This window comes from Lycorma delicatula, chromosome 1, assembly GCF_047948215.1.
Source record: "Lycorma delicatula isolate Av1 chromosome 1, ASM4794821v1, whole genome shotgun sequence".
Taxonomy (NCBI): Eukaryota; Metazoa; Arthropoda; class Insecta; order Hemiptera; family Fulgoridae; genus Lycorma; species Lycorma delicatula.
Genome location: NC_134455.1, coordinates 152,866,227 through 152,892,477, shown reverse-complemented (window position 1 = coordinate 152,892,477; position 26,251 = coordinate 152,866,227). Strand labels below are relative to the sequence as shown.

Below are 26,251 nucleotides of genomic sequence, written 5' to 3'. Positions count from 1 at the left end.
TCGTCAGTGCTACGCTAGCGCTCCTTGTGGTGAGAGGGAGTACTACTGACCCACTATACCCACTCAGCAATTAGTTTATTTAGAGCATTTATTGGGGTAGGGGTGCGATTTTGAAAAATGTTTTTCGGAAATATTATTTTTTAACTGTTAAAAAATGTGCTTAAGAAAAATAAAACCTTAATTAGACGAAATCTCGAGATGCTGAGGGTGAAAATTTAATGGCATCCCCCATCTATAGAAGTCTGACAAAAGTTTAGCCAAAATCGGTAGAATAGTTCTGAAGAAATAAGGTGTGAAACACTGAACAAACACATACATGCGAGCATTTCCATCCGGTTTTTGTAATTTTTCAGTTCCTTAGTTGTCAAAACGTCAAGATCCGGTGAAATCCGCATTAGCTCAAATTTGACCAATTATAATACCTTCACTTCTAAAGCTATAGCTCAGCTATAGTTCTAGGCGGGAAAGTTTTTTATAATATTGTAAACAATAACGTATTATAATCTTACAACAATATGCTTATTCTAAATATCAATTATACATGTATATGTATTTATAAATGTATAATGATTTTGGAAAACCGTATTGGATATTTATATTATGTTACAAATTCTAAATTCTATTGCCACTACCTACGAAGTACTCGCCAAGCCACGAAACTATATTATTGTTTGTAATTCTTTTTATATATAGTCTTGGAATATTTTACTTTTTTAGATTATACTTTACTATCCAGTACAAGGTTATTGTCGATAATTACTTAAATTGTTTAATTTTTGTTTTAGCTAAAGCACTATATTTCAGTCACTTTAGTATGTTTCCGACAAAAAAATAATGTAACGATCCTTGTTTATTGTTGCAGAGAAGAACCTAATGAATTAATCGAAGAATGTAAAGTAATCGGACCGGAATTTATAAGAAAATTTGAATTAATTGAATATTATAGCGATATTTTTTATACATTGAATGATCAATTAAATACATTCTCTAAAGCACAAGAAAAGAAATCTGTGAATATGGTTATATTACTAGGCAATCCTGGAGCCGGGAAAAGTACTCTAGCCCAGTTTTTAACAGATGTAGAAAAACTAACCTCCGTTGAAACACCATCGAATTCTGGAAATTTTATTATCGCAGGTAACGATAAAATCGGTAATGAAATAATAGAATCAAAAACATTATTTCCCGAATTGATAATAGATTCGGATACAAGAAATATGATTTGCGATAGTCCTGGCTTCAGAGACACTCGAAGTACTATGCACGAACTGATAGCCGCATCTTCGATGAAAAAAATTTTAAATCAAACTGAAAAAATAAAAATTGCTTTAGTAATACCAGAAACATCATTAATGAAAGGGTCATACAGAGACGACTTCACCGATCTTTTAAAACATACCACGAGTTTTGTGAAACATTTTGATTACTATAAGAAAAGTTTTTACTTAGTAGCAACAAAAGGAAATTCTTATGTCGTTAAAGATAATGCCACGGTGAAAGTGTGCGAGGAATTTTCGGTAGATCAAATATGCGATTTTTTAAAAGAAGTTAAGTCGAGTATGGAAAAACACTCTCCTTCTTTGGAAGGTAAAAAAGATCACAAAGATGCGATCGATATAATAAGTACTATATTAGGGCGCCCAAAAACAAGAATATTATTATTTAGAAAACCCACCCAGGAAGGACCGTTGATAAATATAAGTGATTTGATGACGGAAAGGTCGACCCTGAGGAAAGCATTACTATCGGATATCAATTTTTCTTTAATAAACGAAAACGATTTCGGTTATTCGGTATCAGATCAAGCAAAAAATTACCTAAATGAATTATTTTCACTAGGAAAAGAATATATCATATCGTTATCAGATCTACTTTCAAAGTATATTGTAACCGTTTACGAAAATAAGTTAAATGAAATAAAACTAATGGACGAAAGAATAGACGAAATAAAAAGATTAAAAGATAATACTTATCGTTTAATAAATGAAACCCACTCTGCTGCAAACGCAAAACAGTACTTTAACGTTATAAAAAGTTTTATGGACTTCAAAAACATTAGCGATAAGTGCAAAAATAATTTAAATAAAGCAGGTATTTTAATCAATTTCTTAGATAATTTAGATAATTTTCTAAAATCACCCGAATATAAACTAAGTGGATGGTCCGGTTCATTTCATATGTTATCCGATTTTATACATAATGAAACTGTAAATAATTATTTAATTGAAGATGCTTTTCGTGCTTTAACGAGTTACGAAATTCAAAATTATAAAAAAATGTTTTATCTTCCGGTAATCACTCCTTGGGCCGATACCTATGAAGGAAATACCATAAATGAACACACGTTACCTAATTTATTGACTTTTCTTAATTTAAGTAAAAAATACGGCGATGTGAAATTAAACGAGCTCACGATGAAAATTCTATCGTCGGCTACGGATTTAGCAATTAAAACAGAGACTAAAAGTTATTATATTAATGATACGTTACACTTCTCAGGATACATAGTGCGGTTATCTGAAATTGAAGATCGACATTTTAAAAACGACGTTGAAACTAACAGATTAGTGATAATAGCATTGCACACTGTATTCATAGATAAAGATCTCGACCAAGATTATCTGAAAGGAAAAGAAATATTGATTATAGCGCCTATGTGGAACGTTATCGGTAGTAGAAGAATAAGCGTTGACGGTCGTCCAGGTAATAAAGTACTACCACCGAAAGCCGTCACGGGAGAAATAGGTAAAGACGGTGCTGATGGTGAAAATGCAGGGATTTTTATAGGTATAGGTATGACATTTGAAAATGGGCGCAATTTGATTATAAGTGCTAACGGTGGAGACGGTCAAACCGGCGGAGATGGAGGTGATGGTTTACAAGGGAGCGATGGAAGGAATGGCGTAAAATACTCAGAAACGCTCAGCGGCACTAGCAAAACCATTCTTTTAATCTATAATAGGTTTGTAAAAAAAACTGTGCTTCAAGGTACTTTCGGTGACCCCGGTGGTGACAGCGGAGCTGGTGGTGAAGGGGGTAAAGGTGGTAAAAATGGAACTGTCAAACTGTATAATTTAGGTGCTAATAATGATGGAGTGTCAATAAAAGTAAAAGATGGGATAGCTGGAAGTAATGGAAAAGATGGTATTCCTGGACGTGGTGGTCAGGGAGGATGTGAAATTTCTTTAACTGAAATAAGTGAATATCTACTAATTATTCCTGTATCTTCTGTTGGAAAACAATTATTTGGCAACTGTCTTCCAAGAAATCGAAGTGGAACTGTAAAAAGGATGAATAATAATTTATTAAAATATCATGGCAGTCAAGTAATTAAACCCTCAAAGGTAACAATAACATGCCAATTTTTAAAAGAATATTACTCTTTCTACAATAGTTATCGATCTATATTTTTTGATGCGACATTTGAAAAATTCAAAGAAAATATTCAAAATAAAATCTTAGCATGCTAGTTTCATGATTACAGAAGCCTCTGAAAATAGCAAACATTACATCTGATTCGATGTGAATATAATTTGTGTTGCCTACTATGTGGATTGGATAATGTTATCTCAACAAAGATATTATATGTAGAAAGTGATGAAAAATACAGGGCAGTGTTATTTTTTAGTGGTTTGTAAAAAATTACTGGCTGGTATCTGATACTGATCTGCTTTTTTAGTAGTCATTAAGCAGAAAATTCAGCTTACTTTATGAGCCTTTCATATTACATACAGTAGTGATAGTTACTATCTCATTAGTGATCGTTACTTTCATATTACTATCACAGTGATAGTTATTCAAACTATTATATACTTCTACTGGCATATAAACTTTCTATACTTTGTTAGTTGTGCAGAAAATTACTTAACTCTTAATTAATATTTATAACAGTAGAGCAACAAGTTAATTAGGTTATTGATTGTTTGATAGATTAGAAGCTCTAAATTTTAATGAAGTTCTCACTAATGAAAATGATATCAAAATAGATTGAAATTTACTTTAATTTCTTTATTTCATTTGGTAAATGTGTTAGGTTTTATATTACTTATTTTTTTAAATATTTTTTGTTATTGTTACAACTGAATTAAACAGATGATTAAAAAAATAAACAAATTATATATTATGGTTTCTATCTTTCTTTCAGAAACTTCCTTCAATTCAAAATTATAAAAATTTATATATATACACACACACACACACACACACACACACACACACACACACACACACACAATAACTTATCCTTAACTATTTACACTTTTGAACCAACCTATTTATAAGCAAAATAATTATAAATAAAGAACTTTATTAAAAGGTTATTGAAATATAATGAAAACAAGATTACATACATTAAATATAACATTTATAGTAAAACAATATCCTGTGAATTTGTTAAAATCTTTGAAATATAAATAAACAATAAATAAATGTATTATTAAAACAGTTGCATCCATTAAATATAAAAAAAAACGATCAGGTAATTACTGGATTTCAATTTATGGACTTCACAAGTAACATGATAATGACCAGTAAATATGCATTACCTATACCAAACTATATAAATTAAAGGCAAACACCAGAAATATAACAAAAATATGGCACTTGGACATCAAAGGGATTACTAAAACAAAACTTCTACATCACCAACAGTCATATGAAGTTTAGCACAAAACGTTTACAACCACTAAACAGTATGTAGACACTTCTGCAGACACCTATGTAAACACCTCAGTAAAGACCTAATTGGAATTACACCCCCAAAACCTAAATTGAGAAAGAGTATAAAGTATTTGGAATAATGTGGAAGATAAAGAGGGCTGTGTGATAACAATTTTGGTAGGCAATCGAATACAAATATTCAATGAGGTTTAATTTGGCTTGAAAAATCACCACAGTTTCAGATAAATTAAATGTGTAAATAATCCTACTTTTGGGTTGGGAGACTTGGAAAGAAAAATCTCCCAACCTTGGGAGATTAGGAAACACTTTTAAGCATTAAACATTAAATTTTCTATCCGTTGTAATTTATTCTGAAAATAAACACATTTTTATAAATAGTTCAAATTTTACAATATTCAATTTTTGTGAGAAAGTGACGAGCTAGTGGCAAGGGGTCCTTATGACAGGGCAAAGAGAATTGCTCGATAATAATTTTTGACTATATGGAATACGTATTCATTTTTTTATGTATATTTTTTCAGTTTCATCTGGTAATAATTTTATATTGTTGTATCTTATTAATTTTATTATTTATTCTATTGTATAATTTATTTATATTATTAATATTATAACCATTTGTAAGGGCTATATTTTTAATTATTTCTATTTCATTGTTTAAAAACTTGTTTTTTTTAAATTTTTTAAAACTTTGTTTTCAAATCATGTTTTAAATAATGTATGGCTCTATATAAAAGTGCATCAAATTTTACAATATTCAATTTTTATGAGAAAGCGACGAGCTAGTGGCAAGGGGTCCTTATGACAGGGCAAAGTCAGGTCCTTATGACAGGTCCTTATAATCATCTCTTTGATGATTATAGAGTATCATCAAACGTAATGTTCATATAAAATTATTTTATTTTTGATTAGGATTTTTTTTAATATTAATTGATATATCTGACAATTGCGGATAACGGTTCACCCATTGCTAAACTAAATGGTTGTTTTAAAAATTGATTATTAAAAGTAGAAAAGCTACATTCGCCAGTATAATTTAATTATATCAATTAATTCGTTTATATACTGTGTGTTTAAATCTTTTTAAATGTTTTTTAATATCTTAATGTTAATAATACCTTTATGTTTTTCAATGTTTTATTAAATCTATATTTGAATACATAATACATATATCTGAAGATATAACTTTTGTATTATTATTTATGTTAATATTATGTAAAGGATCTATAATATTATACCCATATTTATAAGAATATGCATTGTTTAATTTTATTAAATTTTTAAATGTATTTGCTAAAAATTTACTTAAAAAATATGTTGGTTAAAAGGTAAATCCACAAATGACATAATAAGTAATATGGCATCTACAGAAAAACAAAATAATATTAAAATTAAATTAGTCAATACTAAAGTACATATTGTTAAAGCAGATAAGATAGGTACACCCATTACTATGTATATAGAACAATAATTTTATAAATAAATTATAAAAATCAAAAATCCCATTAACATATATATGTCCATATACATTAACATATGTACTAACTGATTCACTGACTCACAAGCAACCAAAACTATTATAGGTGGTAGAGACTTGAAATTTTCAGGGTACCTTCGTATCTTTAAATAGGCGTGCTCTAAGAAAGGATTTTGCGAAATTTTGATTTTAAGGGGTTAAAATCGATAAAAAACTAAATTTCGTGGTTTTTAAAAAAAAACCATGTCTTTTTTATAACAGCGCTATCTGTTGGACGTAAAAGCAACATACGCTATACTAAATATTTTACGATTGCATTGCAATGTTTCCGATATGTGTGTCCGCTATAGACTAAAAAACTACTGGACCGATTTACGCGCGGGGAAGAAAGGGGAAAGGGAAGAATCGGAAAAGGGAATAGGGAAAAGTCTAAAAAAGTAAAAAGGAAGAGAGTAAAAGGGAAGAAGGGGAAAATGGAAAAAAGAAAAAAAGGGAAAACGGGAAAATGAAATGGAAAGGGAAAAATAGAAAAAATAAAAGAGGAAAGAGGAATGGGAAAGGGAAGAGGAACTGGAGAAGGAAAGGGAAAGAGTTGGGATAACGGGGAAGGGGATGTTAAAGGAAAATAGGGAAAGGGGAAAAGGGGGTAATGAAAGGGGGAAAAGGGATTAAATGGTAAAAGGGAGAAAGGGTAGACCCTTTCTCCTAGCACCACAAAAACAATTCCATTATAGTTTATAAGGAAGTACTGAAATAAAAATATCTCAAACAGCAATTTGAAGTGCTCCATTCTAAATCGGCCCTTATCAGAGTCATATATATATATATATATATATATTTAAGCGTTGGGCAAAAATTCATTGATTATCGTATATTCCTTCTATATTTGTAATAAAAAATTTTATTTATAGTTTTATTAGGATTTAATAAAAATGTAAAATAATATTCTTGATTAAATAATTTTTATTTATAAATAAGTTTGCTGTCAAAAAAATATTGCGGGGGAAGCCGCGACGGGGGTACGCTAGTCTTTTATAAATCTAAATACAAGGTGTGGCTATTAAATTGACTAATTTTGCTACAGAAGAACTGCGCATGCGCCAAATTCATTCGCAGGTGTGTGCGTGAAGCCTTCTCTTTCGATTGTTGACTCTCCAGTTTCTGTATGCATATTATTCTGGCCGTGGCCTTCGTTTGGAGATCTGCTTTTTGTTTTGCTGAAAAATAAGTGTTTTATTAGAGCAAAGAATTGTCAAAATTTTACATGAAACTTGGAAACATCGCTACTGAAACTTATTTTTTATTAAAAAAGGTATATGGCAATGTATCACGTGCACGCATTTTTGAGTGGTTTAAGCGTTTCCAAGATGGCCGAAAAGATATTGAAGATGATGTTCGCCTGGGTCGCCCTTCCACGTCAAAAACTGATAAAAATATTGAAAAAGTAATCTGATCCAATCTGGCCATCGGTGAACTATTTGCTGAAACTGAAGATATTGACAAAGAATTCGTAATGCAAGTTTTACATAACTATAACATGCGAAAATGGTGCCTAAAATTCTAACAAGCAAACAAAAAGAATCTCGTGAAAATGTTTGTTCTAACACTTTGAATGCCATTGAAAATGACCCAAACTTCTTGCAAAAGTGATAACATGTGGAAATCTTGGTTTTTCACTTATAATCCAGAAACTTAAGCGTCAATCCATGCTTTTGGATGGCCTGAACTTCACAGAGATCTAAAAAAGCTCGAATGAGGAAATCAAAACTCAAAGTGATGATTGTTTTTTTTCGATATTCATGGAATTGTGTGCCTTCACTGGGTTTTGAAGGTCAAACTGTTAATCAACATTACTACCTTGAGGTTCTTGCCCAACCTAATTGTGGAAGAAGTCATGGGTTCTTCATCAGGACAACGCACCAAGTATAACATCCCCCCAGTGTTAGACCAACTGCCTTATTCACCTGACCTGGCACCATGTGACTTTTATCTGCTCCTCCAAGACCAAATCTGCATTAAAAGGAACAAGATTTAAGATTGTTGAAGCTGTGAAAGAAAAAGCAGCACGCGTCATGTAAGAGCTCAAGAAGAAGACTTCCAGCACTGTTTCAAACAATGGAAAATTCGCATGGAGCATTGTAGGGATATGGAGGTGTATATTGAAGGGGATAATTAAATATGTATAAATTTAAAATAAAATATTATGTAGCATTAGTCTCGTTATTTAATAGCCACACCTCGTATATTGTACATGATGATAAATCAAAAAATAAATTTAAAAAAATATTAATACATATGTTCCCAATATGAAAGCTTTACCTAAAATACACCAATAAGACCATTAATTGACTTTTCACCAACATATTTTTTAAGTAAATTTTTAGCAAATACATTAAAAAATTTAATAAAATTAAACAATACATATTCTTATAAAAATGGGTGTAATATTATAGATCCTTTACATAATATTAACATAAATAATAATACAAAAGTTATATCTTCAGATATATGTATTCAAATATAGATTAAATAAAACATTGAAAAACATAAAGGTATTATTAACATTAAGACATTTAAAAATATTTAAACACAGTATATAAACGAATTAATTGATATAATTAAATTATACTGGCGAATGTAGCTTTTCTACTTTTAATAATCAGTTTTTAAAACAACCATTTAGTTTAGCAATGGGTGAACCGTTATTGGCAATTATGTCAAAAATATCAATTAATATTAAAAAAATCCTAATCAAAAATAAAATAATTTTATATGAACATTATGTTTGATGATACTCTATAATCATATATAATGAAAATAATCATAATGAATCACATACAATATTAAATGAATTTAACAAAATTGACACACATAAAATTTACTATGGAAACAGAAAATAACAATTGTTAAAATTTTTTAGTATAAAATTATGCAACAAAATAAAATTAGAAATATATTGTAATCTTCTGTTAATACAATAATTAACTATAATTCATTTCATCCATGGTCACAAAAGATGGCTGTTTTGATGCACTTTTATATAAAATGTTTTATAACATTATTTAAAATATGATTTTAATAATTTTAACTTAAGTTTTAACAAATTTAAAAAAACAAGTTTTTAAACAATGAAATAGAAATAATTAAAAATATAGCCCTTACAAACGGTTATAATATTAGTACTATAAATAGATTATACAATAGAATAAATAATAAAATTATTACCAGTAAAACTGAAAAAATATACATAAAAAATGAATACACTCCATATTGTCAAAAATTGGAAAAATTCTGTAAAAAAATTATCACCTGCTTACCCTACAAATAAATATATTAATAATAATTATAATAAGACAAACAAACAGGGGTTATATAGTCTGGGTTGTGAGGATTGTGATTTGATATATGTCTGTATGACCAATTGTAAATTTGCTGTACATGTAAAAGAACACATTTATAATATTAAAAATAATAAACACAAAAATTCTAATTTTGCTAAACATATTTTAGATAATGGGTTTTACTTACAATCTAAATACATTTATAAAAATTTCAATATTAAAACAAAAAGATAAAAATTAAAAATTATCTTTCTTGAATGAGAAATTTCACAAATGTCTTATTAACCCAGTAAGTCAACAGTTAATTAAATCTTTTATTTTATTATGTATGAGTCAACAATTTCTTCATAGAATAATGAAAAATTTGACAATTTAGGTTTGGGTCTTATCAATTAAATTTTATAGTAAAAGTTTACTAAATTTGTTATATCTGTATAATTATTTGTTACAGAAATTATGCATATTTATACCAAACAATCATTTTCAAATAGTGGATATGATTTTACCCTATCTCTATCTGCATAACAAAAATCTGTCTAGTTATTGATAATGTGATGCATTGCATCATCTGATGAAGAATTAGAGAGAAATCATAATGTATGATAATTTAACTGGTCAGAACGACCTATGCTCATTTACATTAAAATCTAATGTAAGATTCACTCTGCTCACTGTTGTGAAATAGAGAACACTTTAATTAAAATGTGTTCCTTTAGACAGAAAGATAGCTAAATTATAGTTAACTTGTGCGTTAATACACCATGCTATGTTTTTTTTTAAATTAGTTACAGTTATATTTTCCATCTTGTATCTTCAGTCATCTTCCTCAACTGAGGAAGGACCACACATTGAACACGTGCAGTTGAATTTTTAACATACCCATACAAGGTGCTTCAGAGAATTTTAGAAATGGTCCATTACAGTTATATATATATATATATATATATATATATATATATATATATATTTCATTTAGTGTTTTTATATTACAGTGGAACAAGTTAAACACTAATCATGTTAATAGAACTTAAAAATCAGTGGATTTCAGAGACCAGACTAGAAAGAAACAATATTTATTTTACAAAAATTAGGTTTTTTTTAAGAATGCAATGATTAAACTTCTCTGAAATAAAACAGAAACAACACTGAATTTTAAGTGAAAAATTATTGTAGCAATGAGTCTGAACTTGAACGTAAGTGTACAAAACCTTATCACAGCATATAGCTTTCACTATGAACTGGCTTTTGCATGAAAAGTGATGTCTATAAATATAATTAAAACCAGTGATTTCAAATCATGGATTCTTTCCCTGATTTATTAGTTATATCTGATGGTATAGTGTGCTGTGCATATAATTTAATTCAGAACTTACTATTACTCGTTAAACTTTAGAAAACATTAACACATATATCCACAGTAGTTCTACGTAATGTATCTGAAGCAGTGTTAGCATTGTTGATGGTGTAGAAGAGAGGATAGTGTACCACGATAGGACATACCAAGAAACCAGTCACAAGTCCAGCAATCTATCTCACTGTGCATTTCAACTTAACAGTCAAATGATGATATGTTTACTATCAAAGCAGCCATATACATTTAAATTTTTAAGTAAAAATCTTAAGGCATAATTTATAAGTAAAATTTTGGTTATGGTTTTTGAGAGTTTTCTAATTTAATAATTAGATAATAAATTATAATGATCTATAAATTACTATATCACTGGAAGCTGATATGTTGTAGATTTCAACAAGTATCTACAGTAATTAATAAACAACACTTGTGTGATGCTTAAGCCACAATAACATACGTGAAAACATTTTACTGATCAGTTAATCCATTTTAACATCTCACTTAAAAAAAGTTTCCAGAATGATTTACATGAAAACATAATTCTTTCTTCAGGTCTTCATGCACTGGTTGAAAATACATGATCTCTACACATATTTACCTCAGAAATCTTTTGTCTTGTCAACCAAAACATTAAAAAGCTGATTATATTCAAAAAAAGAAAGAAGAAAATATATATTTATTGCATGAGAGCATAAGGTGGAACATGTTTTGTTTGTAGTGTGTGTAATACATAATTTTCCTAAATATTATATAATTTATAAATCTTAATGAATTTTACAAATTTAATCATCATCAGTGATGATGAGATAATCATATCAACTTATCCTTCAAATTCTTGAAAACAATACTTTTTAAACAGTGTTTGAATATTAATCTATAGTGTTTGGATTTAATATTAATCTATGGTGGTGTAGTTTCATAAATAACACTGATCTCATTTTCCTTTTCAGTGCATGGTTGGGATCGAGAAAACACTTTTTCTGACTTCAAAAATTTGATTTTAAGTGCTACAGAAGTCATCAAAAATGGAAGTGTAGAAATTCCTTTGCCTAAACAATGCCTAGAATTAATACAAAAACAGCCATCTTCAACATCCTTTAAATCAAATGAAACCTTTGTGAGTTTTTAAATATGTTTTATTTTAATTTAATAATATCTGGTGATTCAGAAAATGATGACATATTGAAATGCAGATGGATTAAAAATTTTAATAAATGTTAAAAATACATTAATTGAAGCAAATAAAATCCAGCAAAAAATTACACAAGTAAAACAAAGAAGAAAGAAAGCTTTGAAAAATTTATTAGGGCTACTACAATTAAAAATTAACAATCCTCTAACTCAAACATCAATTAAAAAATAAAATAATAATTTTCATTTATCTTAAGTAAACATTAATATTTCCTTGGGGTATTTGTTTTTATTAGTAACCATAACTGGGATTTGAATTTTTCTTGAAAACTATTTCATTACTTTCTATAGGAGACGGCATTTTTCAAAGACAAGTTGAACCTAGGGATGAAAATTTGGCTTTAAGTCACTTTCTTCAACTGAAAAACACATTTCAAATTTACCTGTTTATTTTAAAATGTGCAAGGTATTTGAAGTTTTAAAATACTTTTCCATACTTTGTAGTATTGTAGGCCAGCTGCTTTATCTAATCATATTTGAAAACATATTGTGTTTATGCTATACTAGTACATAGCTTGTAATGGACAGATGTTACAGGTACTTGAAAAATAGTTCTCTCCACTTCATGAACAAGCAAGTTCCAAAGACACATGAGTGTGCACACGTTTACGTTCATATACCCATACACTTTGAAATTAATGGAATCTATTCTTCCCAAGTCCTCTTCTGAGGCTAATCTTCAGCACCTTGTACAGTGAAGTACCCCTGTATATTAAATATTGAGTAATTAATCATTTTAAAGTGTTATCATATTTTTACATGCTGTTCATAAGATATAAATGTAATGTAGGAGTTCACAAATTTCAACTTACCATTGCTGAAAAGAATAATTGTACATATAAGTTACTGGTGACTTGTCTGGTTTTCAAATAAAATGTGTAGTCTTGCTGCACAAAAGTAAATATACGAAGAAAAAATGTTTCAGTAATTTATATATTCTCATTACTAAATAGAACATCTCACTTACAAAACTTTAAGCATGAAACTTTAGAATGTTAGTGTAGCAGCCCTCATTCTGGTTTCATTTGGAAGTTGATGAAAGCACATTTAGAAAATAGAAAGCTAATACCAGATACAAGTTTCCACAGAAGTGGATATTCAATAGAATTTTAAGATAGATAAAATAGCAAATTATTTGTGTAATATTGTATGTGGATATATTCCTAAATTATTTACGTTAGACAAACTTTTCTTCAAACTACTCCTGTGATGGTGCATAGTACAACTACAAAGACCAGCATTAAGGAAACCTACCATTTATTTCAACACATGACTAGTATATACCACCAGTCTTTAAAAAACTGAGTTCCAACATTTAACCAAAGTTATTTGCTTCATGAATTAAGAGAGTAATAGTGATAAACTTTGAAAGGTTTGGGGATAAAAACTGGAGGGACAAGTAACACTGAGATACTGCAAGGCACTCTTTGGATTAGTATTTAGCAAAATTCCATTGTCGGCATCATATCATAAAAAATTTTCTTTATAATTAAAGTCTTCAGACCTCTGTCAGTAAATATGTCAGAAAATGATAGAGAAACATTAAAATACTGCAAATTGCTTTTATCACCTTTAATGTTCTAACTTATTGCGCTGTTATAAAAATAGTGATGTTGAACATCTATTGCTTTAAATAATTATTAATTTTTTTTTTTAATAATATGCACTATTAAATCATTAAAATTTCTTTCCACAGAGAAAAAATATAATGGTGGAATATTTATGCAATTGTTAGATTAATTACTTTTGAGATTCCTATATCTAGCTAAAGCTTCTTAGGTTTTTGAATAAAAATGGAGTTTTTCTTGAGTACTGAAATTTATCTAAGGAATTTGGAGTTTTTTTAAAGCAAAAGTTTTATATTGTCTGATGGTAATTCATTTTGGCTGATAACTAAACTGTGTCATTATCATTGATGAATGCTAGCCAAAACAAAAATATGGAAGTAAAGACCAATGTTTCTTTGTATGGTGTAGAAAATAGAATCAAAGAGTCTATAAGAAGATTTTAAGAAATAAAAGCATTGGAGTTTTATTATCTTTATTAGTTAACATGTTGAACATAGTGTTAAGTTTTTGACAAAGATCAGGTACCACCTTTATTCAGTTGCCTCATATTATACTAATATAAATATTTTGTGTAATTAAAGGCTGAAAGAGGTGCCTTCCAGGCTAATTAAATGAATAACAATTAAATCAAAATATATATATTTCAATTTTTAGTTATTAAACATTAAAATGTTGTATACATTTAACTTCATCCATTTTTTAATAAATCTATTGTTAGTGATATGAAGTTAGCAGAAAATTTTGTTACAGCATCTCACCTAATTTACTAATATTTTATCATTTAAAAGGTAAGATTATATACTTTCAGACATACATGGACATGTACTGGTATGTAGATTGTTACTCTGTAATAAAATATTGCAAATGATTTTAAAACTATCAAATATAAAATGACACTCATTCAAAATACTAAAATTTTTCTTACATGGAGCTATTAGAATTAATTAGCAGCATCCTCTTCAATGGAATTACTGGAAATTTTTGGAATGCTACTGATAACTGAAGGTTCTCCATGGAAGCATATTCCAACAGTTTTGAAATAGAGTTGTTTGATATTTAATAGCTTTAAAGCCTTATTGTGATCCATATGCTGAACAATGAATTATACATAATCTATGTAAGTTTTATGATTAAAAATTCAAAATAATTAAATATAAGCAGATAAATTAAAAGTCAAATGTTATTCATCATCCAATGTCAGGAAATACTCATGTTGCCTTCTTTTACAAATGAAAGAATTGGTTGATTTTCACATAAAATACACAAAAATCTTGTAAATAATTCTTACAAGGAGCACTCTAATTTACAGCACCTAAAACTAAAAAGCAATTAAAACTTAAAGCTCTGTTTACATAATACAATATAATCACATATAAAGTTTCAAATTTTCTAAGAAATAAACCAGTTGACCGAATATATCCTTAGACAAAACACACTTTCTGCAAAAAGAAACTGCTTGCCTGTCAGCAGTCATTATAAAGCTACAAAAGCATCTCTTCTAGAACACCAGGCTACTGGTGTCATTACTGACAATCCGGAATGAACTGAGAAATTTAACAACCAGAAAATTGAGATTTTGAAAGAACAAGTAAATTTTTAATTTTGGTGGAAGACAACTAGGGTATATCTCAGTGTGCTAGTTGGCTCCTGTGGTTCCTGGACAGAGGAACTATTACAATTTCATTAAAGTCATACTATTCTATTAAAAGGTAATTATTATCATCTGAATAATCATTTCAACCCTTACAGTTCAGATATATGTTTTGAAAAGATTAAATCAATCTTATAAGTATAATCTTTTTCTTTTTGAATTTTTTTTTGAATTAGTAGAAAATTTATCAAGAAGTCAAGCAGGTGTTATTAACATAAAACATAGTATAAAATTCGAATTTAATTAACTCAACATTCTCACACATAGCAATAAGAAATTAAGTAATGTGGTTATTAACCAAAGCATCAACATTTTTATAAAACTAATGATAATAATTGTAATTAGAAGCTACATTTATTTTGATGGTATCATAACTCTAGAGCTACTCTCCAAAAAGGAAAGGTAATCAGTAAAAAAATGGGGTAAGGGTTTTTTCTGTTTCTTGATGGTTCATGACCCAGGAACCCCAAAAAACAAAAAAAAAGTGTAGGGTAATGTTTAAGTGTTGGCATGTTTGAAGCTTAATAACATTTGACTATATAAACAGATTTTGATGAAATTTAACACAGACTCGTGTATATGGAGCAGTTGTTAGTAAAAGTTTGGTGTCAATATCTCTAGACAGTTTCTTTCTCAAAGTTTTCCTCAAAATTTTTCAACCATAACCCACTTTATACTAAGCCTCAACATGCTTATCTTACAATCTATTATAAAATTTTGCTTCCCAAATTTCCCCCATCACCAAGAATCAAAAAAAGCTATGATTTTACTTATTGCATATTTTTTAACCATTAAGTCTTCCTAGGCATATTAATAGTACAAACAATCTAAAAAAATACTTTAGGGGCAATATTGAGGGTAGAGGTAGAGGAGCTGATCAAAGTTTAAAATCAATTTTTGGAATTTTTTTAAAACTTTTTTGTTTATTTAAACCTTTAATAATATTTCAATAAAATTTTATCATAATTTACCCTAACCAGAAAAAAGAGACCTTAGGTAATGTTTTATCAGTTATACATTTTTCAGTGGAATTTTTTTAATTTTTTTCCATTTAACATAATAAACCTAGACTAACCAAAAATTTTCTTGGGAGGTGATTTTGGAGGTGGGAGAGCAGAAAGGTGTAAAAAAATATTGATTTTTTAAACTTTTTTCATGTATTATTATTTTTCCAGTATAGAAAAATAAATAACTATGCCAGAGAAGTATAACAACTTTGTTATCAGCTTTTTCAAAACTATATATTTGTTGATATAATAATTTAATTAGATCAAAAAAATGTTTTCATTTAACTTATGTTTCAAAAATTTTAATTTTGTTGGAAGGATCCTTTTTTCATAGGAATTAGCTATAATAAAAACAAAAAACCATTCAGTTTGGAAATAAGCACTCACAAATGCAAGATTGTCTCATTCATTCTGTTATTTGTCCTAATGTAAGAGCTTGGGATCTCATTATATGAAGAAGTTAGTGAGTGAAAGAGATGTCTCGGTGCAGGCCAACTACTTTAAGACATAGCCCAGAATTTCGCCTTCCACCTGTTCTTTAACTCTAAAATATGACATACCACTGCAACATTAAATTTTAATTTATTCGAAATATTTAGTCTTAAATTTAAGTAGAAGAAATGATTACCTTTTATTGTTTTACATAAACTGGCAATTAGTGAAATACTAAAACTGACAAAATAAAACTTGAAATAAGTTTAATTTTTTTGCCATCTATTTGTGCCATTTAAGATTGTAAACTTAGTACAATACATAAGACAGACAATGAAATGGTATAGTCATGTTTAAGACAACAAGCTTCCTATCACAAGCATACTAGAGAATTGATGATTAAAGTGGTGGCCTGGCCTTCTTTATTTACCCTAAGATCAGTTAATAGGAAATGATTTAAAAAAATTAAAAAAAAGTAATCTAATACACGTAACACAAAAGATGAATAAAACATAATCACTCTTGTTTATAGTGAGTTATTGTATTCCATATTTTACTGTTATATAATAATACATTATTTTTTAATATGTGTTATTTTGCTTTGGAGATTACTACCTCACAACAGCTGCATGTAAAATTTATATTTTGCACATACCACTGATAAGAATCAAGTTAACCCATTGACAGAGCCAGAACAACAAAATAAGGGGGACTACAATACCACAATTTTGAACAAAGCAGAGTTTACAACTCTGTAGTCCAAGGTAAAGACACCATCTCCATTTTTGTCAAAGATGGGTTTATGTGTGAATTATGTAGTATTTTTTTGTGCTCTTTCCAGTGGTACACAATTTTATCTCCAGTTGTGAGTAATAAACGAGATAGCTTCTTTTAAAATGATTACAAGTACAAATTTGATTGACGTAAACAATACCAAGTGCAGATATCATTATATACTTCTTTAGAACAATTCTGTATCCCAAAGGTAAAGGTCACCATCTCCATTTTTACAATTTTACAGTAGAACAGTTTGAAGTTTTGAAATTTGCTTTTTCTAATTTCCTTTGCTCATCACCATCCTTCCATCATAACTTTTTCTACTAAAATAACTTATTAAAAAATTAAGCCTCCATGTAAGTGTAAAATTGTTACCAAAAAATTACTGAATTACAATGGAATGAAATGTTTTATTACTGGGATTAACTATAGTTAAAACATAAATGATGAAAAAAAAAAGAATGTGTAAAGTGATGTTTTTAAACAACTAGCTATATCTATACAGTCATAGGTAATGAATTAAAAAGCAAGAACCTGAAGGGATCGTAGAAAAAAGGACAGCTTAAACCTGTCACAAAAACACCTGAAGAAATAATTCAAAATGTTATTCAACATGTAATTTTTATCCCAAAATATGAGAGCTACTATTCACACCTGAAAACTAAGAAACAGTTTTTAAGACCCAATTTAAATTTGGAGAAATTGTATTCATTGCATCAAGAATTCTGTGTTGAAAATAAAATAGATAAAGAAAAAGTGGCTTTGTATAGATATTTATATTCAACAAAAAATTCAACTTTCATTTAAGCAGCACAAACAGATACCTGTGATTCATATCTAGCAAAATTAAAGAGTGAATTAACTTCAGATGGTAAAATATCTATTCAGAGTAATTATGAACTGCACCTTTAGGAATCATAAAAGCAGTATGAACTCAAGATGCAAAGAACAGCCAAACAGTAAAAGTGTTGGCAGTATTTTATAAATATGGAACTGATATTGAAAAAGTATTTCTTTCAGTTAGTTTACAATGAAATTTGAGAAATAATGACATCAAGTTTCCAGATATAATTGATGTCATTAGAGTCAATCTAAAACCGTTAGTACTATTAAAATACAAAGAACTGTTAACTCTACAAGTATTTACCATCAGAGTGTCATCCATTTTATCAAAAATTATCTAACTGCAGTGAAGTAAATTATTTACCTGAAGAAAGTAATGAAGACTAGAGGAAATAATTATTTTTAATGAAAGATGTAGTTTAGGATATTCGTTTTATTAATAGTTGTATTTGAATATGTTGCAGATTTTTGAATATTTAATCTTTTTTATTATTAATTTTGAATTTTTTTTGTGAATTTTTATCATACAGTAGATAATATTACTATTGAAGAAATAATTATATTTTTTAGTTCTTTGTAAATTTTTTGAGTGTCTGTAACAATAATATTATGTTGTATTACACTTTTTTAAATGAGCAAAATAATTTTATAATTATAGTCTTAATTATCTTTTTCTTTTCATTGTAACAGTGTTTCAATATTGTACAATCATTTTATTGCACAATTTATCTGTCTCTTAGATGAATCTAACAGGAGGTTGTATTGCATTAATATATTTCCTATAATGAATAGTATTTTTTAATCAAATATTTTTCGCAAAATTAAATTTTCTTTCACAACAATTTGTTTGTCCGGTCATGTTATGACCGAACGTGATGTTAGAATTCATTTTAAAAAATGTTACATAGAGGTATAAGGCACCATGTTCATATTTTCTAATATAAAACAAAAATTAATAAAAATTCAATAGCATCTATTAAAGTAAATCTAAATAAGGCAATTTAGTAAAAAATTTTATGATGGAAGGATGGTGATGAACAAAGGAAATTAGAAAATCCAAATTTCCAAACTTCAAACTGCTCTACTGTAAAAGTATAAAAATGGAGATGGTGTCCTTTACTTCCAGGCTACAGAACTAATAAATAAATTTAGATGGATGGATCATTATAACAAGAGTGACATCCTGGTTTAAAAAATTAAATTTGATTTAATTTCTTCACTATGATTCGAAAAAGACTCAATGAGTTTCACTATATAATAGTAAAATGTAGTAGCTCACTATATTACTATATACTATTGTATATTTCAGAAAAATAGTCATAATACTTTATTTTTTCAGAATCAGCAAAGAATACTTAGCATCAATTATTATGCCCGTTGATCTAAATTAATTCAGTACTGTTTGGTAATGTGACAGTTAATCCCTCTTCCACAACCAGGTTATAAGTTACTGCAATCCAAAGATGAATTTTTTGTTTCTTGTGCACACAAAGAAGTGTCATTATTAGTGCCCAGATACAGTATTATTATCATCCACAATTTAAGTTAACAATACCAAGTTTAAAAATTAAATAGTTTAAAAAAATAATAAAATTAGTAATTAAATTGCATAATATCACAATGAAGAATATTTCTCACATACTAGAGCATAGATGTAAAGTGCCTATGCCATATTTTGAAATAAAAATAAAACCACAATGAAATAACAAACATCGAAAAATGAAGTAATTAAACTGAATGGTGGCTGAGCTGACTTAACCGTCCACTTTAACCAGTTATTGAATAATCATTGTCTTAGTAAATTGGAATCCACTCTTTTACTATTTAGTGAATTAAAATAGAATTAATTATAACTATTTGGGCTGCTCTTTAGCAAGGAAAATTTATGGGAAAGTCTTCATTGATACAATTTCAGTAAAACACAGCAATTGCTTCATGACATAATTTCTATTACAGCGACAAAGTGAATCTAGTTTAAAGTCAGTTTCATCAAAAAAGCGAGGATCATCAAACACTTCCAAAGTTGAAAAACAGAACTCTAAGCGAAGTAGTTCAATACAAAAGAGAACATCAAAAAAAATATTTTCTAAAAATCTTCAGGATCTTGAAATGTTAGCAGAATGCATCTATGATATGTGAGTAAATGAAAATAACCAGTAGTACTATGAGAACTGTACAAATGCATGTGTGTGTGTATTGATAAGTTATATGTATTATAAATAAGCAATTATATGTAGTTAATTTGGGTTAATCCAAATGTTACACAATTCCAGCGGCAGATGTCCTTAACAAAACCTGAGCCAGTTCTTGTGTCACATTTTAGTACCTAAGGACTGCTTTTTTGTTTTATCTTTTTTTTAATCTGTTTTGTCTTATTTTTTTTGTTTTGTCTCATTTTTTTAATTTGTTTTGTCTCATTGTGTATTTCAATTGGTCAATGCAAAATTACTAAACAGGAAATTATGGCTCCCATTGTAGGTCAGATGCCCTGATGTGAGGGCAGGAGAGATGATCATTGCCTAGAAGGAATCTTGAAGAAGTAGTCCTCTAAGCAGCATAACAGTCAGTTTTTCTAGTCGAAATCTGCTCATCTATTAATATTTGAGTTTTTATTTTCATTGATCTGAGCAATTGCAATAATAATGTGAAAACGGTTCAGCATTATTAAAAAAAAATGTTTTAATAGTGTTGGCACAAGATTATCAAAAAATGCAGGATTCAAAACTGTAAAAAAGTTCAATATTAATTATAAATAAACATAAAGCAATGAATAAATAAAATATGTTTGTATAGACTGTATATGTAATGTATTATATACATATAAATATTAATTATATATACAATTTTTTTGAAATATCACGACCCCAGCGCAACCTAGCGGGTCTGTTTTTTGCAAAAATATTTTGTTTACGTCATTAACATATAATCTGAATATGAGCCAAATCGGATCATAAATAAAATTTTTCGAAATATCACGACCCCAAGGCCACCAAATTCTAATTGTAGAATAAAAATTTTACCAATTTATTTCTATTTTATTTACTCCTTTTTTTAATAAACTAGTCTCGTAAACTAATACTTTTATTTTTTTTTAATGAAGTAATGGGACTTAAAAAAATTGTTTCATCTTCAGTACTTTCATTTACATAAGAGTATTTACTATTAAAACAAGCTGTAGTATATTTTCTTTTAAAAATTATTATTTCAAGTATACATTATCAAGTTTTTGTACGCTACCTAGTACTACCAATACTGCTATCTAGTAGCGCGATTCGTAAACGGGTTAGGAGAAAAAAAATCAGGATTAGAAAAACAAAAATTTCACATTTCCAAATTAAAAAACGTGAAATTACGAAGATTTTTCATATATTTATCGAGAAAAACCTATATTCATTAAGAATATCCAATTCTGCGATGATATGTAGGTTTATTTCACCAAAATTATTTTATTTTTTTATATTTTAAACAATTTGAAAAATTTTTAAATGTCGATTTGCGAGTTGGTCAGAGTAAATAAGTCTTTCGGTGTAGACAACTCTTGCCGGCATCATTCTACCGAACAAATTAATATTATACCTGTATAAAGTTTGCATTTTTATCTTTATTCTTAGAGGTTACATTAAAAAGAATTGTAAGCTGAAAAAATGGGTGGACAAAGCCAATGACCTACCATTAAAACTAATGTAATTCTTGTACATCGAAACTTCTACAATGGAACATCGGAATGAATGGGCTGCCACCAGCCCATTCTATTATAGCTCCTCTATGACCTATCCAGCAATTTGGAAATTGTTCATTTAAAATAACTAATGTCATGTTGGATTACAGCTTTTCGAATCGATCTTCGATGAAGATCTGCAATATATCTAATGACTTTGCATCAATTGTGACAGTTCTTGGTCTACCGGTGCGAGAAAGATTCTTTACAGTCCTGGTTTCTTCAAATCGCTGTACTGTCTTGATCACAATCAATTTACTAATTGATTCTCTGTTTGGAAACTATTATTAAATAAATCAAATACCTATTGTAAAGGTTGAACTCTGTCACCATATCCGTACATCATCAACAAAGTTATTCTTTCGGTTTCACTTAAAGAATGCATTGTGATTGAAGATTTAATATTTAATAAAACGAAATAAGTAAATGAACGAGGAAACTAATAATTAAAGTTTCACCCAAAAAAAAAAAATTGAACCGCTAGGTCTATAACTTTAATTTTTACTAGCACTATCAAACTTTACCATCACAAGTATGTTTAAGTAAAAAGGTAAAATAAGGAGTTAATAAACCGCAGTCTTTCAATGTAATACAACCTGCATTTTTGTAAATTAACAGCTGATTTACTCAACTAAATTTGTAATACATTTTTTGCGCAAATATTTCCAGTTGATTTGTTCATTTATGGTAAATAACAAACGGGAATCTTAATTGTTATAAAAGATATCTTTCTTCTTTCTTTCTTTTTCCTGTTTAGCCTCTGGTAATTACCTTTCAGATAATACTTCAGAGGATGAATGAGGATGATATGTAAGAGTGTAAATGAAGTGTAGTCTTGTACAGTTTCAATTCGACCTTTTCTGAGATATGTGGTTATTGAAACCCAACCACCAAAGAACACAGTTATCCACGATCTAGTATAAAAGTTATCAATTTTAATAAAGCTAAAAGTTACCGAATAACTGCAAATGAAATTAATTTCAAATTCTGTGCAATACATTGTCCTAATCTAAAGTTAATATTGATGGTAATTTATAGATTTACTTCTGGTCTTTTAAAACATTTCTATATAAACTATCAGAAACTTTAAAATTACTATAGTGTGTGGGGTTTTTTTATATTTTTACTTTTTCCACAATTCTTGTATTGTGTCGAATGAACTATTAACTCGGTTTGAGTTAGCAGATCTAATATTTCAATTTCACAGCCAACCAGAATTACAAGGACTTCGGCCATCTGTATTGACAATATTTTTACAGATTTACCAAAAGGTAATTTTCCATCCTTTTGTGTAGATTACGGTCTTTCAAATCATAATTTTTAAATTACAGTCGCATTATTTGCTAATAAAAACACGCGAGGAGAAAATGATTATTATTTCAAGAGGGTGGTTAATTAGGATTCAATTAGAACTTGTTTCTGACCTTGTTGTCAGAAACAAATTGTAAAAATTAAACAATTTTCGTGTGTTTCAGAAGGCTTATTTTCTAGCTCGCCTTTAAAGGTTAAAAAATTAACCTTTCACATATAAAAAGAAAAATGCATAGATTACGAAAGAAATAGCAAAATCAAGCTCTACCGTAAGAAATTTCCCTGAATTGTTAAAATTTAATTTGATTGATAACATCCAGAATTATTTTAAATGTTAGAAACGAATTCATACTAAAGTTATTCAAACAGCTATATTATGGTAATTTAATATCTAATTCGAACAGTAAATTAAAATCATGCGGCCAGTTATGAAAAGTGAAAGCTGATTTGAAAATAAAATACCAGATAACTTCACCAAAAATACAGGAATTGACTTTCGTTAACTCATCCCCTATTCAAGTAGCAGAGGAATTAAGTAATCTCTTTTTCAGTATTTAAAACAACAATAATATTGATCCATTCAAACAAAACCATTCACCTCGAATAATTTTGTTGATAAACCAGTAATTCTATTTACTGTTAATATCAAGGAAAATAAGCTTATTTTAAATATAATATAAAAATAAGTATTCCATGGGTATTAATAGTATTCCTGAAAATATTTTTTTTTTTTAAATTCATAAATGCAATAGTTATATCGTCCTTACAAATTTAATCAACGAATCTTTCAGAAACAGAGTATTCCTTAGCTGCTTTAAGATTTCTGTTGATATTCTCTCTTTAAGAAAAGTTCTGAACTTAATTTACAAAATTAAGGCTAATTTCGTTATTGTCCGAATTTTTAGAAGTATTTGAGAAAAAATGATTAAAAATCGACTCTTCTTAAAACCATTCAACATGGTTTTAAGAAAAGTTATCTACCGACGCAGCCATTTACCAGTTTTTGGAAAATATTTTAAATTCTGTAGATAACAAAAAGATTTCATTTAAATTTCTTGTTGTCTTAGTAAAGCCTTATATTAAATTCCACAATTTTTACTCAAGAAAAAAATCAGTCGCTATGGTATCAGAGGAGCCGCTTACAATTGAATTAAAGTATTTAACGACTTCAACCAATAATTTAACAAATGGTTGAAATTTCTTCTTTTACACATGTAAAATTTAAGTTCTCAATTCAAGATGTAGAACGCGGAGTGCCTCAGGGAAAAGGATCGTCATTTATTCTTAAGAAACAACAATATCCACCTTCACCAAACCAACCATTATACTACATTTACCATTTTTAATAAATTTCGAACCGTTTGAAAACTCTTCCCACTTTTAATTATATTCAAAATACAATACTCATCTTTAAATATTCATATTTTAATTATATCTAAAATACAATAAAAATATTTTATTTAACGGGAACAATATTATTCTGTTGATGAATTTTTAAATAATACTAATTTTTAAAAAAATCAATCCTTATTTCTTGTGTTCGAATTCAAATAAACATATTTATTTTTTGTCTATTTTTATATTTATAATTTCTCCTACATTGATATATTCGATATAATGTATTTTCATGTACCATCTCTTATTAATAGTATTTCTTATTAATTTACAGTAAGGAGAATGATGTTAAAATATTATACAAACCATTCATTAAAATTGTTTAGACTTCTCTTTAGATTAGTAGATTTTGCAACTGTACATTCAAGCAATCTTATAGAAAACATTTTTTTTTTTATAATTTTTTTTTAACATTGATGGCTATTTTAAAATTTAGAGCAAACAAAAATTTTAATAAAAGAGAAATGTATTTTTTTTCAGATTTGCTAACAGATTCAAATATGAAGTTATTAAATTAGCCTTTACATCCACAACCAATGTAACAACAGTAATCCTTCCACATATTTTGCATGTACCAAAATGTATGGAGCCGCAAGAAGGTAAATTAAGATTTGATTTATAATGAAAATATGAGTAAAAATACTTTTAAAATTTATTGTGTACAGGATTACAGAAGTCAGTGCTTAACAGAAGTCAGTAATTACGAAGCTAAAAATAAATATGATCATACTATTTTATGACATTAAAAGTAACACAATAATGCAAATTAATATTAAATTATTACAAAATTGGGTATTTTCATACGAAAATTGATGAGTACTCAAAATATCTTTGAGAATAACAATATAAAAAATGAGGCTATTACATATAAGAAAATTCTTATACCATCCCCAGATGTCTCAATTTTGAGAAAAAGGGACTCAGAAGTTGACTGTATTACAGATCCTAAACGTCTAACTAGCTATTATTTGGGGGGAGAAGGAGATTTTTTTATAGAGTAAATTATTTCTCAAATAGAAACAATTTTTAGTTATTTACAAGAGTAAATTTTATGTAAACAGCAAGCGTTTTCTTATTTTACAATTTATCTCAAGAAAAATTTAGTATAAATCTTAATTTGTGTTTAATATAGGAGTTCAGTTCTTTAAGCTTAATATATTTCATAAACGGAAGAAGCTTTTTTCATTTCTTCAGTAGTGCGGAAATAGGGGTACTAGCTCCACGAATGACGTCATCCAAGGAACGGTTGTCGGCCATCTTGGATGACGTCACTGATTTAAGATGGCGGTGGTCGGCCATATTGTATGACGTTATTTTGTGACGCCGGTGGCCCTATAATTTCGTATACCGCGGGATTGTGTGTGGGCCTCTCAAAAAAATAGACGTTCCTCGACCATCCTGGTGATTATGGCCGCTGCACTGAGAGGCGTCACTGTGAGGAGGTGAGGACCTCTTCATGGGTCGAGCACCGGGAGACGGTGGTTGTGTGTGTGTTCGCGTGCGTGCGTGCGT

At 28.5% G+C, this 26,251-nt stretch overlaps 1 protein-coding gene across 2 annotated transcripts in view; it reads left to right on the top strand.

Annotated features, from left to right (window-relative positions):
* The window catches only part of LOC142324464 (uncharacterized), a 54,190-nt gene that overhangs the window by 12,476 nt on the left and 15,463 nt on the right, over nucleotides 1–26,251 (top strand). The window contains exons 2-3 of one of the 2 annotated variants that reach the window (XR_012756302.1): nucleotides 11,797–11,963; nucleotides 20,272–20,450. Coding sequence is in view for 1 of the 2 variants with exons in the window: in XM_075365293.1 (XP_075221408.1) it covers nucleotides 863–3,470 (2,608 nt within the window). In the remaining variant the exon portion in view is untranslated. Of the gene's footprint in view, nucleotides 1–862; nucleotides 4,030–11,796; nucleotides 11,964–20,271; nucleotides 20,451–26,251 lie in introns of those variants that run through there. The other variant, XM_075365293.1, reaches the window with a different exon arrangement.